General features: G+C 37.5%; 1 protein-coding gene across 1 annotated transcript; it reads left to right on the top strand.

Annotated features, from left to right (window-relative positions):
* Nucleotides 1–8,382: 8,382 nt before the first annotated feature.
* Nucleotides 8,383–13,651, top strand: LOC113298964 (probable protein phosphatase 2C 76). Its single transcript, XM_026547865.1, has 9 exons — nucleotides 8,383–8,645; nucleotides 8,725–9,039; nucleotides 9,833–9,960; nucleotides 10,545–10,643; nucleotides 11,154–11,312; nucleotides 12,046–12,132; nucleotides 12,277–12,368; nucleotides 12,750–12,824; nucleotides 13,167–13,651. The coding sequence occupies exons 2-9, from the start codon at nucleotides 8,759–8,761 to the stop codon at nucleotides 13,320–13,322; spliced, it is 1,077 nt and encodes a 358-aa protein (XP_026403650.1). The 5' UTR covers nucleotides 8,383–8,645; nucleotides 8,725–8,758; the 3' UTR covers nucleotides 13,323–13,651.
* The last annotated feature ends 214 nt before the right edge of the window (nucleotides 13,652–13,865 follow it).

The following is a 13,865-nucleotide window of genomic DNA, read 5'->3' as shown; positions in this document are numbered from 1 at the left end:
AGTTCCCGGACGGAGTTCACAAACTCCAGCAGAAATTCTCGAGACGAGAACTTCCGCCAGTTCGCGGACTTGGCTCACGCCACTATGCCGGTTCTCTTGATCAACAAAATTCGCAAATTTCGGTTCAAGGAATAAGGACTTATACATATATGTGTTTCCACTACAATGTTTATATCCTCCAATGGTTATATAATCTAAACTCTCATTTCAATCACTGGAACATTCTTAGAGGACGTTGATATTCTATAGTTGTTATTCACAAACTATTTTTCGTCAAAGTAAGCAATTTCCAAAGTGATTGAAACTTGTCATGACTTTCGTCACTAGGTAAAGATGAACTTGGTTAAAACGAAAGCTTACCAACATATATTTCGCTAAATAGATAGGCGAGATAAACTCGGCTCGAAATAGCAAATGTGTATAATCTAAGTCTATATAGCAAAACGACTCTTGTCTCAAGATAGGAGATAAATAGACTTTTGAGTGATAGATAAGTTTAAGCCTCCACATACCTTTTAGTCGATGAAGATCCGCCGGTTCCTTGAGTAGTCCTTCGTCTTGTATGATGATTTCCATGGAGTTCTTGAGCTCAACTACACTTTCTATCCTAGTCCGAGACCTTAGCTATAGTAGACTAGAAATCAAGACTTACAGTTTTGATCACTAACATTGACAAACATGCTTGAGATAGCAACGCATGCGAGTTCGACCGAGCAATGCTCTAACACAAACCCATTATTGTTTTGTGTTTTTGATTGTTATATTAGAAATCGAAAATGATGATTTTCATGGTTTTTAGTCGGCATGGTTTTTTTGAAAAATAAAATGCCGGCCTTAGGATGTAAGTATTAGTCAGCAGGGTCGTAACATAAATTTCATGCCGGATTTTCATAAAATCCATGGCGACTGTGAACCAATAAACAGGGCCGACATGGTAATAATAACCAACCCTGCCGACTTTTCTCTAGTCGGCTGTTTCTTTGAATTGTACCGTTCCGACTTTTTGTCACACTAACCTGATTTCATGAGTTAACAGTCGACATCTTTCTTGAATAGGACCCTACCGACTGTGTTTGTTGGCGTGGTAGATGATTACAACCATGGCGACCAAGTATCAGTCGTCACTGTTTATATTCTCGACCTTGCCGACTTGGTGACCAGAACCATGTTTCAATGTGTATAATTTTTATATCTTTTATTTGTGTATTGTTTAGGTTCCCAGAGGGAAAAATAGAAGATATCCCTTGTCTTGTTAGCAATGCAGCAGAATTATTGGAATTTATTGACAAGATTTATCCTTCTTTAGAAGAACCTAAAGATGAAACCGAAAAGAATTCCCCTGTAAGAAAGTTACTTCTGATGGGTAAGGAAGATCTTGAAGAATTTCTAAGGTTTATGGATCCTAGCAATCCCATCAACTATGAAGAATGCACATCATCAGAGGAGGAAGAAGATGAGGTTGATCCAAGAACTTTTTTAAAGGCATCTGACTTTTCTGGAGTGAACCTCTATTACAATGAGGCTGGTGACTACATAGGTCCAGTGAAGGGAAAAGAAAAAGCTGATGCTGGTGAAAAAGCTAGTGATGGAGGAAGATAACAACAATGAGAATGATCCATGAAATTCTTAAACTTTATCATGTTTCACTTGGTTTAGAAACTTATATTGTGGTTTGGACTCTTTCATTATGTTTTGAACTCTTAGATTGTGGTTTTAGACTTGTTAAACTTATGTTAATTTTCAGTTTCAATTGCTTTAGAACTTATTCTTTTTTATGCAGTTTTAGACAATATTAGAGTTTTACTAAGTCGGCAGGGTTTGTAAGCTCTACCTTGCCGACCATCCAAGGCTATATGCTTTAATGCTGTCAGGGATAGGTAGTCGGCATGGTTTGAAATCTCGACCCTGCCGACTTAAATGTTAGTAGTATAAAAATATTACCTTTTAGGTACAAAGTACAACCCATTGAATGCTTAACGGCTAGAAATTTCAAAATCAATACATTGAGTGTGTTGTTATTATAAAATCATTCTCAACTTCATCTCCAACCTTGCATAAAGAGTGGAAGTTTTAAGTGCAAGACAACCAAATATTTGTAGTCTTTATACACTAAGTGGTCATTTTGCAAATGATTGTCCCTTTGAAGGAAGCAAATGCACTATTGATGGTTGTAAGGGATTCTTATTTCTCATGAAAGCTACAATATGAGATGTATATCAGCCGTATGCTTCAAAATGCACCTGCTGTGGGTTTTTCTATTGGATAGATGAGCGCCTAGCTCTATATGAAGATGAATTTGCTAAAATCAACCTTCTACCATGCACAGATCCATATTGCGACGGTAAGATGAAGCTAATTACCTCTCCTAAACAATTGTGTACCGGAAAAATATACTATCTATGTCCCAAATGTGTTAGGGTTAAGTTTTTAAGGTTTGTATGCTCTAATTAAGGTTTGTATGCTCTAATTCAGTTTTTAAGGTTTGTATGCTCTAATTAAGTTTTAAAAGTTTTTAAGCTCATTGTATTCGAATTTATTCGGCACTATACAAAATTCAAAGCGTGTCGGCGGCTTAACAGTCGACACTTGACAGATTATTAACCTTTCCGATGAAAGTATAGTCGGCAAGGTTGTCCTCATAAACCCTGCCGACTATTATGTGTGAAGAATATCCAGGAACAACATTTTTTGTCTGTTTTGGTCGGCATGGTGATAGACGCATTTATGTGTCTATTTTGTTCTCAATGTTCTGTATTGTTAGACTCGATTAAATACTTATTGTGTTATTTTATATTTTTGTAGATGTTTTTGGAAAAATAAGCTCTTGCGGCGAAATTGGCTCGAAAAGTGGTGTTTTACACCCCAAGATAGAGTACTAAAAACACCCCAGAAATGCGCTGGAGGAACCCAGAAAAAATGTTGGAAACACCCCAGAAAAATTACTTAAGGGGCTACCACTGGATAAGGGGTGGCTTTCTCCTCAAATTCAAATTTATTTTTTTGGCGGGAAAATGAAGAACAACAACTGTGTAATTTTCGATCGAAGTTTGAAGGAGATTCTGTTGGAGTTATTGTGGAAGATATTGTTGGAGATATACACAAAGATTTTGTGATGATTTTTGGTAGGATTTTGTGTGATTTATTCGTGCAAATGGATTTGGATGAAGTTATAGCGGCATGACAGGATTGGTAAGGTGCATAATTCCGAAGAAGGAAAGATATATTCACGATTTTTATAAAAGAGGGAAGAAATATCTCCGGGTTTACGGTTGGGTTCCTGGTGAGTTTTATATGGAACTTAAGTGCAGTTAAGAGATGATATTCTCCTAGGATGCATATATTTATCATATCAACAGAGTTTGGGAAGTTTACAAGATATTTAACGCGTGAAGAGAAAGAATAAGGAAATAAATCCCATGTAATGGCAGTGGAGAATAATGAATTGAAGAAAATGATATTTTGCTTTAAACCGAGAAGATTTGTACGCTGTGGAGTATAAATAGTCTTCTGGGGTGGAGAGTTTTGGCAGAGAAGTGGGAGGAGAGTTTAGAATTATATTTCTCTCATTCTCATCATTTGTAAACCATTTTTGAGCCATAATAAATTATTTTGAGAGCATTTTTACTATGATGAGCTAATTCCCTCGTAACCAAGGCAATATAGGAAGCTATTCACGTAACATAAATGGGTAACTATTTCATTTAATTATATAATTCACCTAATCGCTGCTTTTGCAGAGTTTTAAATTATTTGAATGATTGTCTTAATTATTTTTTATTCAGTTTGATAGGTTATGCTTGGTTTAATCTCTTGATAATCTATGCTTAAGGTTTACAAATAATGTTTGAGAATCTGTATGATTGATAGTGAATTAAAGATAAAAGAGGACTTAAGAATTGAATAGAGTTTTGAAATATTTATCATCAATTTTGCATAGTAGTGGAATCTAGTGTCTTGGTTACCTCTCGCACCCATTGTTAATATTTTTGTATATATAATTTTATTGAATTTAAAATTTCATTTCCTTCACAAGTCTGAAACGAATCCTATTTACTACAATCACAATCAAAAATCTTAATCACATGGTTGTCCTCATAAACCCTGCCGACCACAAATTAGTCGGCACTGTTTGAGGCAATAACCTTGCCGACTGTTCCAGGCCTTTTTTCCTTTGCTATCCTGCATGTACAGTCAGCAACCTGACGAAATCAAAACATGCCGAACCTGGGACAGTCGACAAGGTTGTGTGATAAATACAATGCCGACCAAAGGAGTTGACACCAAAAAAACCACATCCATTTCATTTGTTTGTAGTACTCCAAAGTACATTACACAAAACACGAATGTGATAAACAAGTACTCCAAAAATATTTCTTATTCCTTAATCATAATCACTCATCACTCAAATCTATTGAACCTCCTTTAGTCAAATATATGGGACATTCCTTAGACTCATCTAAAGCATTCCAAAGGTGCATGTTGTCCTCATAAAGTTTCATCCATTCCCTGCTCTTGTTGAATATGAACTTTTCCAAAAAACTAAACCTACAAATAGGAGGTAATGGACATTCCTTGTTGAGTTGTAGACCAATAAAATGATTTTTATCCACCAAAGCCATAACAATTCTTGTACACTTGAGCTGCTCTACATAAACTGCATGTTTCAGTGCAAATGCCACACATAGTCCGTTACTAAAAAATGTACTACACATGACCACATATCCGCTAATAGATGGCCACACTTCGACATTCTCATCCAATGCTCCCATTTGATCGGTGCATTGCTCTCCGGGCCATTAACACTAGCAAGAAATTCTTTAAAAGTCGCTTATTTGTCCTCCATGGAACCTTCTAGCATTATTGAGATATAAAACTTCTTGTCTTTTTCTAGTCGGGCGGCCATCTTCTTTCTTATATATTGACATTAGGTGAGATTCTCCTCAATCGCTCCACTTAGGTGTTCAATTGTTGGGAGGCAACGTGAAACCCACAATTTCCATCGTTTGGGACGTCGTCGGTACCAATAACGAACTCTTGGATAATTTGAGGGAGTTGTACGCGATACTCTTCCAATACCGGTTTTACTACCTTCCTCGGACGACCTCTTTTCTTCACAACATCTCCTTGACTTGCTTGACTCTCAAGAGGTGGAGTGTTATTTGTATTCAAGTTTGAAACGGTTGGTGTAGTTGTTTTTTTGCTCGGTCGACCCCTTTCTTTACAACAACTTCGACACTTGATTGACTCTCAAGTGGTGGAGTGCTATTTGGATTCATGTTTGAAACAATTGGTGTAGTTGTTTCTTTCCTCGGACGACCTATTTTCTTTTTAGCCGGCTCTTCTTTGTATTCCGCATCGGTATAATCATGTTCGGATGGATCATATTTTGTACTCAAATACTCTTTAATTTGTTGCCTTTATTACCCCCTTGTGTTTGTAGGTGGTCTACCCGTTGGATTTTGTTTCCCCGATTCTTGAAGTTCTTCCATAAAAGGGTAAACAATCGGCATCAACTTGTGCTTCATAGTTTGTTTCTCCAACCTATTCAACGTGGGGTACTTATCGAGGATTATTCTCCCAAGTTCCATGTTGCCAAACTCTTCACCGTGATCTTCTCTTGGATCCGGTTTGAAAGATATTTGCTTCCAATAAGGATCAATATCTTCAATCGGAATCGGAGTTTTATACCTACCAAGCATATGACGACATGCAAATCTGATAACCTTCATTATCCTACACTTTCAAGGAGTGTTCGGTTTGTCATACTTTTGATACAACTTGAGATGTTTCATCATAAAACATATTTCCCAATGCGAGACATTGCAATGTATTCCAATAAGCAACCACCTTAAACTCCTTCAACTTCCGGAACCTACTTTTTTCGAATTTCTTTCTTATCTTGTTGATATCATTATTAGTGTACTCGTGGATAGCATGTTGCACCGTCACAATCCCATTTTGACTCGTGAAAAGTAGACCTTTTAGTCTCCCATGAGCTTGCTCTACCATACTTGTGGACTTAAGTTTGAAATGTTTATAGTCGTAAGTAAAAGCATACACAAACCTCTCTTTGTGTGGCGTCAACCATTGTCTCTTCAATATTCCACTACTTTGGGGTAATTAGTGCCCCAATCATCCTCGAACTCCTTCAAGTTTATATCAAATCTTGCCACACTCATCGACCAAACCAGCTTATCCCACGCTTTCATGAATAACCCAAACTTGATCTCACCTTCTTTCCATTCTTCGTCTTCTTTATTCTTCTCTTCTTCTCACTCCTCTTTAGTTAGTTTACTAAGACGTTTACCTTCCTCCTTTTCACGTTTAATACTTTTCTTTGCCTTTGGCTTTTGGATATGATTCCTACAATTATTTCTAAGATTGCATTGTATATGCCAAGTGCAAAGCAAATTTTGTACATTGGGAAAAACTATCCTCACGACGTTCATTATTGCTTGCTCATTGTCGGTCATTACAACCCCGGGAGTCTCGTCTTCGTGGTAAAGAAGCTTCAAAGTTTCCAATGCCCAAATATAGCTATCATCCTTCTCACGATCCATAAAACACCATGCCACCGTGAACGATTGCTTATCCGAGGTTTGTCCTACAATGTTCAACAAAGGCATGATGTACCCATTCGTCTTCTAAGTACAATCCATGAACAAAACTTGGTAAAAGCACCGTGCCAATTGAATCATATCGGGATGCGCAAGAAAAATACGATCCACATTCCCCACCGATGACTCATGGTGTCTCACCGTGTAGTTGTATTTGTGTGCCAACCATTGTGATTCTTCCATTACCTTTCTTCCATCCCATTCAATTCTTTTGATAGTTGCCTTGACCGCATAAATTGTAGACAATGAAGAAAGTTTATGCGGGTCGTCCCTCTTGAACTTACTAAGGAGCTTTCTTGGTTTAATTCCCCAACTTGTTCTTACTTGTTCGAACTCGTGCGGTTTCAACTTGGCAACTTGGCAGTGCCCAACAAGACTTTCCGGATCTTTATGGTTATGCCAACCAACATCAACTCTACTCATTCTCCACATGTTATCGGTGTCTTTGTTCCTCCAAAAAATAATCTTGAATGGGCATCCACACTTTTTTTACTTCGTCTTATACACCCTAGTCGTCTTCTTATCATACACATAACCCTTTCTCTTGTGACTTGCGTCCGGCGACCCACTACACTCGCATACCATTCAAACCGTGAATCTTTTTGTTGGGTGTTTTTAACTAGAACTCACATATTCTCTTTTGCTTTCTCAGTAACCCACTTGACCGCGTCGTCTTTTTCCTTCCATTCTAAATAATTAACATAATGTGCGTAAGTATCAGGACCCCCAACATTGTGAGCTTGAGGCTGATCCGTCATCGGTACCAATGCAATCTACAAAACATCACAAGTTAGTTGTTATGTACTACAACAGTCGGCAGGGTCGATATATAAAACAACACCGACTAAAGAACAACCAACATGGTAGAAAAATATAACAGTGCCGACCAAACTATAGTCGGCAGGGTCGACGTATCTACTACAATGCCGGCTTAAACATTTTCAAATCACGTCTCCTGTGTTGCAAAAATTCTTGTAGTCGGCAGGGTTCATATTTTCGACCTTGCCGACTAAACACTGCTCATGAAAAGTCAGGGCATTTGGTAATATATACCATGCCGACACTGGCAGCAAAAGTGAAAAAAAGAGAGCAAAATCGATCATTTGCATGGAAAAATCACAATCTTCACCACATAAGTTGTCTACCTGATTACTTGCAGCTCCATTCTCTTCTTCTAGGTCATTGGATTCCACGTTTGGCTCAAGACATTCATCACTTCCATATCCATCTTGAGTTTGAGGAAAATAAAAGTGAGGATCATGCATATAATCTGATCATGATTTGGTAGACCATCATACAAGTACTCATTTGTAGGAGAAAAGTTAGAACACTCCCCCACTTCAAAATCAGGATTAGAATCACTCATATCACAAATTTCTCAAAAACCCTAACTTTCCCCCCAAAAAATTTCTTCTACTACTTCATACTCTTTCTTACTCTCAATCATTTCCAAATCCACTCATATAAATCAACTAACTAGTCTAACTAATTTAACCAATCTAATCATTTCAATTAAATTAGTGTTAATCATTGCAGGGCAATTTAGCCATCTAGAAAAAACATGGTTAAGGGGTGACTTCTTTTTTTACTTCAAAATGACCTAACTTTTGTCTCATTAGGTATACCCCAGTTAATCTGGGTATACCCCAATCAAGCGAGGAGGAATGAGAAGTTTATCTTTTTATAATTATCTTATATCTTAAAATATCTTTTACTTTTTATTTCTAATATACCCCCCTTTTAATTATATTAGTAGTGAAGGGAATTTGAGCTGGATCTAACAAACCCCGTTTTGAACTCTTCTCATCAAATCTCTCTCTCTTTCTTTCCTTTTCTCTGTCATTCTGACAAGATTTCCCCATAATCATTTTATAACTAATCCTTTCTTCTTCTTTTTTTTGCCAATAAAAAATTCTCTTCCAAGAAGATGCTGATGAGATCTACTACTGAAAAAGATATATCAATGAATATTCATATTGAATATGTTAATGGATCTACTTCTTAAAACCAGGATCATACGCAAATTAGGTGCGCTTTTTATTTTGTTTTTCTTATTTTTGTTCATTTTGTACATTCTTGAAATTTTAATTTTAATTGTTATGTGCAGTTTTGTTATTTTGAAACCAGAAGAGGGTTTTTAGATGTTATGCAAAGCTAGTTTACGGAATTTAATAATTCGAGCTGGTTATATAGAGAATTTTGGTAAACAAGGGCCTATACATTTCAAGGATTTTGGAAAAGGATTGAATGAAAAGTTTGGAGCTTCTTCTTCATCTTCTTATCAATTGAATCGAAAATTTAGATCTTTTATGAATATGATGGTGGATAATAGCAGTTCTACGCAACCGGGATCCGCTGTTAAGGTATTGCCTAGAAAAGAAAATGTTACTGAAGGTGGTTATGCCACTGGTGGATGGAAAAGGTATAACAATTTGTTTTATTTTGTTTCTTCATGGTGATTTCATCAAATAGATTTTTCTTTGCGTATCAATGACTCATTAGCATACCTGAATACACTTAGTTAACATGCAAAGTTAGAATCATGATGTGCCATTAAAATAAACTTCGTTCCAGTTTCAGACACGTTTTGCAAATAATTGGGCACAGATTGAACTCATTTTTGAGATGCAAAGCTGGAACAATTGCTTACAGTAGTTGTATTTTGGATTTTTATTAGAATATTATAAATGCAGGATGAAATAAAATCAGTTTCCCAGTTCAGAGTTGGATGTTAATGTAGTTTATTCTGGCAATAGGCACAATTTCGATAATTGAGTCCGCAATGACAAGAGAACTGCTATGATATCTGCGGGCGTATAGTATTTTACATATGATGGATTGTAACGAAGTGGTTCATCTTTGCTACCGCTTAGGCGTTAATATTTGCCTGAATAAATATTAGCTCGAATTTTAGGGACACTGAAGATGGAAGGTTGAGCTGTGGGTATTCGAGGTTTAGGGGTAAGAGAGCAAGCTTGGAACACGGTGAAACATTAGCTTGAGAGTCTATTTTGTTTTGCAGCAGGTTTAAATTAATTGGTTATGCCTACATCTGCATCTGATTGTATGTGATAATTTTTTGACGGTAAGGGTGTGTTATGTGTGCTCGAGACATCTATTCTATTCATGCTATGAGCCGTGGGGTGAAGTTGATACGATTTTTCATATCGAAGCCTTTGCTAACTTTATAAGTTGAAATTTTGTTTGGTGGACAGTGAAGATGGAAGGCTGAGCTGTGGCTATTCGAGTTTTAGGGGAAAGAGGGCTAGCATGGAAGACTGCTTTGACGTTAAGATGTCCACTATTGATGGAAAACCAGTCTGTCTTTTTGGAATATTTGATGGTTAGATCACAATCCATCTTTGATATCGATACTAATTGATAAATATGGTAGTGTTAGTAAATGAATTTTTGGGATATTCGGACCTATGTTGGGTTCGGGTAACCATCATTTTCTGGTGTCAGTTAGGAGATCGTGTAGACCAGCCTCGCATGAACATAACTGTCTACTTTATAAGAGACCAAATCTTTTCCTTGTCCTTTTTTTTACCGCTGTGAAAAGACATGTGATAAGCAGTCCACAGATTTATGTATCTCGAGGTTGGATCAGTAATGGACCTACCTAGAGGTTCCACATGGGTCAGTAATGGTCTACCTAGAGGTTCCACATGGGTCTTAGAGCTAGGCGTTATGAGATCTCGAGCTTTATGTATCTCGAGGTTGGATCAGTAATGGTCTACCTAGAGGTTCCACATGGGTCTTAGAGCTAGGCGTTATGAGATCTCGAGCTTTGCATGTCATGAAGCTGTCCAAGTATCCCAGTCATAGGACCGCGACCATATAAAATTTACTCAGCTTGTATTTTAGTAGTTTTCGGTTCAAATTTTCAGTGTTTATTATTATACTTATTATACTACGTCATGACAGGTCATGGTGGTTCACGTGCCTCAGAGTTTTTAAGGGAACACTTATTCGAGAACATTGTGAAGCACCCCCAGTTTATGAAGGACACCAAACTGGCAATAAGTATGTTGCATTTTTTAGCGTGATAAAATGTCTGCAATGCCTGCTATCAAATTTTTAATACCTCTATAGTTTGTGATGAAGTTGGTACGTGATTTATGATAAAATGGACCGGACAAGGCAGGTTGCTAGCCGTTAAAAGTTTAACATTTGTGCCACTTAGTTCTGTAAAGCATGAAATAGTTGAGGAAGAAAGGGTGAAAGAGAAGAAGAAGAAGAAGAAACATAGGTGTTCTTTTCTTCAATTATAGTTGGTGCCTTCCGATCAAAATATAACTCATGCATAGTTATAATTATATACAGTTAACTTAGTGGATGCCGTGTCCATGCTTCCTAGTTTTTTCTTTGGCCATGTCAAAGAACCTGTAACAATACCTGTACCAATACTCGTACGGTATCGTTGTGACACAATTGTTCTGTTTTGCTCATATAGAGTGTGCGTCCTGCACCGGGCTTTCTTGTTATCAAAATTCATTTGTTTGCATTTTTGCTAAACAATTGTGCAAACTGCAGGTGAAACGTATCAAAGAACTGATATGGATTTCTTGGATTCTGAAAGCAATACGTATCGGGACGATGGTTCAACTGCTTCAGCAGCAGTTTTGGTTGGTACTCGTCTGTATGTAGCAAATGTCGGGGACTCTCGAGCAGTAATATCAAAGGCTGGCAAAGGTAGCGTTGTTGTTTTATCTTTGCAGTTTGTCCGTGCTTTCTGAGTGACTACTATTTAGTCTTGAATAGTTTGTCAATTGAAAATAACATTGTTTGGATAGGTTCACATGCGTAGAGTCGGACCACTGCAGTCACAACCAAGAGACTTGGTGAATGCATGACCATTCCATTGTTTTAGGTTTCCCACACTACTATCCATTCCCTCCTCATTCTTCATGGCGATGGCAACTTTTTATGAATAGTACTTCATTTGTGGATTGCTAGTATCTAGCAGCACCTATTTTTACATTTAAATTCAAATTTATGAATTCTATTTTTGGATTCAGAGTAACCATGCATGCACTCTTGCGCACAACCTTGATTTGATGTGAAAGATTATATGTTGCCTTTTAGCTATGACTGGACCAAAAAGAGAGAGAGAACACAACTTTTTGTACCACAGGTTATGGTTGTGCTTTAAAAAAAAAAATGAACGCCGCAGTTCTATCCCACATCTGCATACATATTTATTTCTCTAAAGGGCGCCTTCAAAAATATTTTTCTTTCTAGCTTACGTTACCACCAAATATTCTCCCTTTATGTGGTATTCCAAACTTGTGGGGTTTTTGCTCTTTCCTTACTGGTTTCTATGACAACTCTGAAATAGTTTGTGGTTGCTGCAATCAGCCAAAGTATTAATAAAGAACTGATGTTTTTTGAAACTGAAACTCTACATATCTCGTTGTGTTCACAGCTGTAGCTCTTTCAGAAGATCATAAGCCAAATCGAAGTGATGAGCGGAAGAGAATTGAGAACGCTGGAGGAGTGGTTATGTGGGCAGGCAAGTGTAGTAGTACATTGACACAATTAGTTATTCTGTTTGAAAGGTTCCTTGAGTTTTCTCATAAGAACAAGTGATTGCTTACCCTCTTAGGTATCTCAAGCTAATAGATTTGTTTTCGGATCTTCAACTGCGGTAGTTCAGGTACTTGGAGGGTAGGAGGCGTGTTGGCAATGTCCCGTGCTTTCGGCAATCGTTTACTTAAGCAGTTTGTTGTGGCGGAGCCTGAGATCCAGGTATGTGGAGGCCTCAAGCCTATCCAGTTCGTAACCATTTGGTATCAATTATGCTTGATTTAGAAATTAAAGTTGTATGAAAACCTTAGTGTTGTCTTGCAAGCAAGGATATCCCAGGTACTAAGTAAGCTCATTTACTGAAATGAGTTAGTCGCAAAACTTCCCCTTTCTTAGTGTGTAACATGGCCTTTTTATCTTATTCATTATGTGCATCACGTAAACTCGGGGAGTTGGATTTCTGCACATTAATAGCAGCCGAGCTATACTAAGGGTCCTTAACTTACATGATTTGGTAAAATAGTGCTTGTATAAATACTACCTGGAGTAGATTTCTCGGGTAGCAAGTGGCACAGAAGTTCACACTCTATATTTTGTTATCAGGAGCAAGAGATCGATGATGAATTTGAACTCCTTGTGCTGGCTAGTGACGGACTTTGGGATGTGGTACCAAATGAGGTTAGCTACTACTTTGCTGTTTTTTCTTTTTAATGTTTTGTTGTTGCTAGGTCACTGTAATTGCGTCCTATCCGTATTATCCCAAATACAAGGATCCCAATTTATTAATCCACTCAAAAGTTGCATGGAGTTATGATCGTCGTTCAGAAAACAAAAAGTGTAGGTAAAGGATAACTAGCATTGCTATGAAAAAAATCTTGAAAGTCTAACAGTCTTTTTTGGCCACCTCTAGTTTGGTTGAAGCAAACGACCCTAAAACATATATATGTATAGGAGATGAAAGCAAGTAGAACTGATATATTTACTCTTGAGATAACTGAATGTTCTTGTTATACATGTTAGGATGCTGTTTCTCTAGCAAGAACAGAAGAAGAACCTGAGGCTGCAGCTCTAAAGTTGGCGGAGACTGCTTTTTCTCGTGGAAGTGCCGACAACATCACTTGCATTGTGGTTAAGTTCCACCATGGGCAAGCGAAAACTGATTCAGCACAAGGTTAAAAGGAAAGTCGATATTTTTCCACGTTGGTAACACTATAGAAAATCGGTGTGCATAATTGCCCAAGTGCAGTATTAGCAAGTGGAAGCGGGTGATCTGTTCATAAGGTTTTTGTTTCCTACCTTCTTTCCCATGCCTCTTTCTCTACCTCTCTTCTCTCTCAACTGTGGGGCTGTTCATTTGGCTGACTGGTTTGTCTATATGTTATGCATTTGTTCCATCTTACTTGGGTGTTGCGAAATTTAAACTAAATATTTATGGATGTTATTTGCGATAGCATTGTGAGATAAAAAATAGCAATGAAAGTGACTCGGAATTACTTGACACAACACTGACAGCTCTCTTGTACTTGCACCAAGATCATCGTGTCAGCAGCGGCTTGTTTATTAAGGAATCGAAAGTCTCTCTAATGAACTGTCCCATTTGAGAATGTCTCTAGGCCTCTAGGGTAATCAATCAGAGTGTTTTTAATGTTATGTAGGAAATCTCTCCCATTGTAGTTCTACAAGTTTATCCAACTCGTGCTAAGAGACTGAAGAATCTTT

This window comes from Papaver somniferum, chromosome 7 (assembly GCF_003573695.1).
Source record: "Papaver somniferum cultivar HN1 chromosome 7, ASM357369v1, whole genome shotgun sequence".
In the NCBI taxonomy this organism is placed as follows: domain Eukaryota; kingdom Viridiplantae; phylum Streptophyta; class Magnoliopsida; order Ranunculales; family Papaveraceae; genus Papaver; species Papaver somniferum.
Note: the sequence above shows the minus strand (reverse complement) of the source record. Positions and strands in the feature narration are given on the sequence as shown.

What these genes read in the sequence shown, in the direction of transcription:
- LOC113298964 (XM_026547865.1), top strand. Translation starts at nt 8,759, where the DNA reads ATGTTATGCAAAGCTAGTTTACGGAATTTAATAATTCGAGCTGGTTAT. An exon ending in GCCACTGGTGGATGGAAAAG is followed by an intron (nt 9,040 to 9,832) that starts GTATAACAATTT and finishes TTTGGTGGACAG; the next exon opens with TGAAGATGGAAGGCTGAGCT. An exon ending in GGGATGTGGTACCAAATGAG is followed by an intron (nt 12,825 to 13,166) that starts GTTAGCTACTAC and finishes TATACATGTTAG; the next exon opens with GATGCTGTTTCTCTAGCAAG.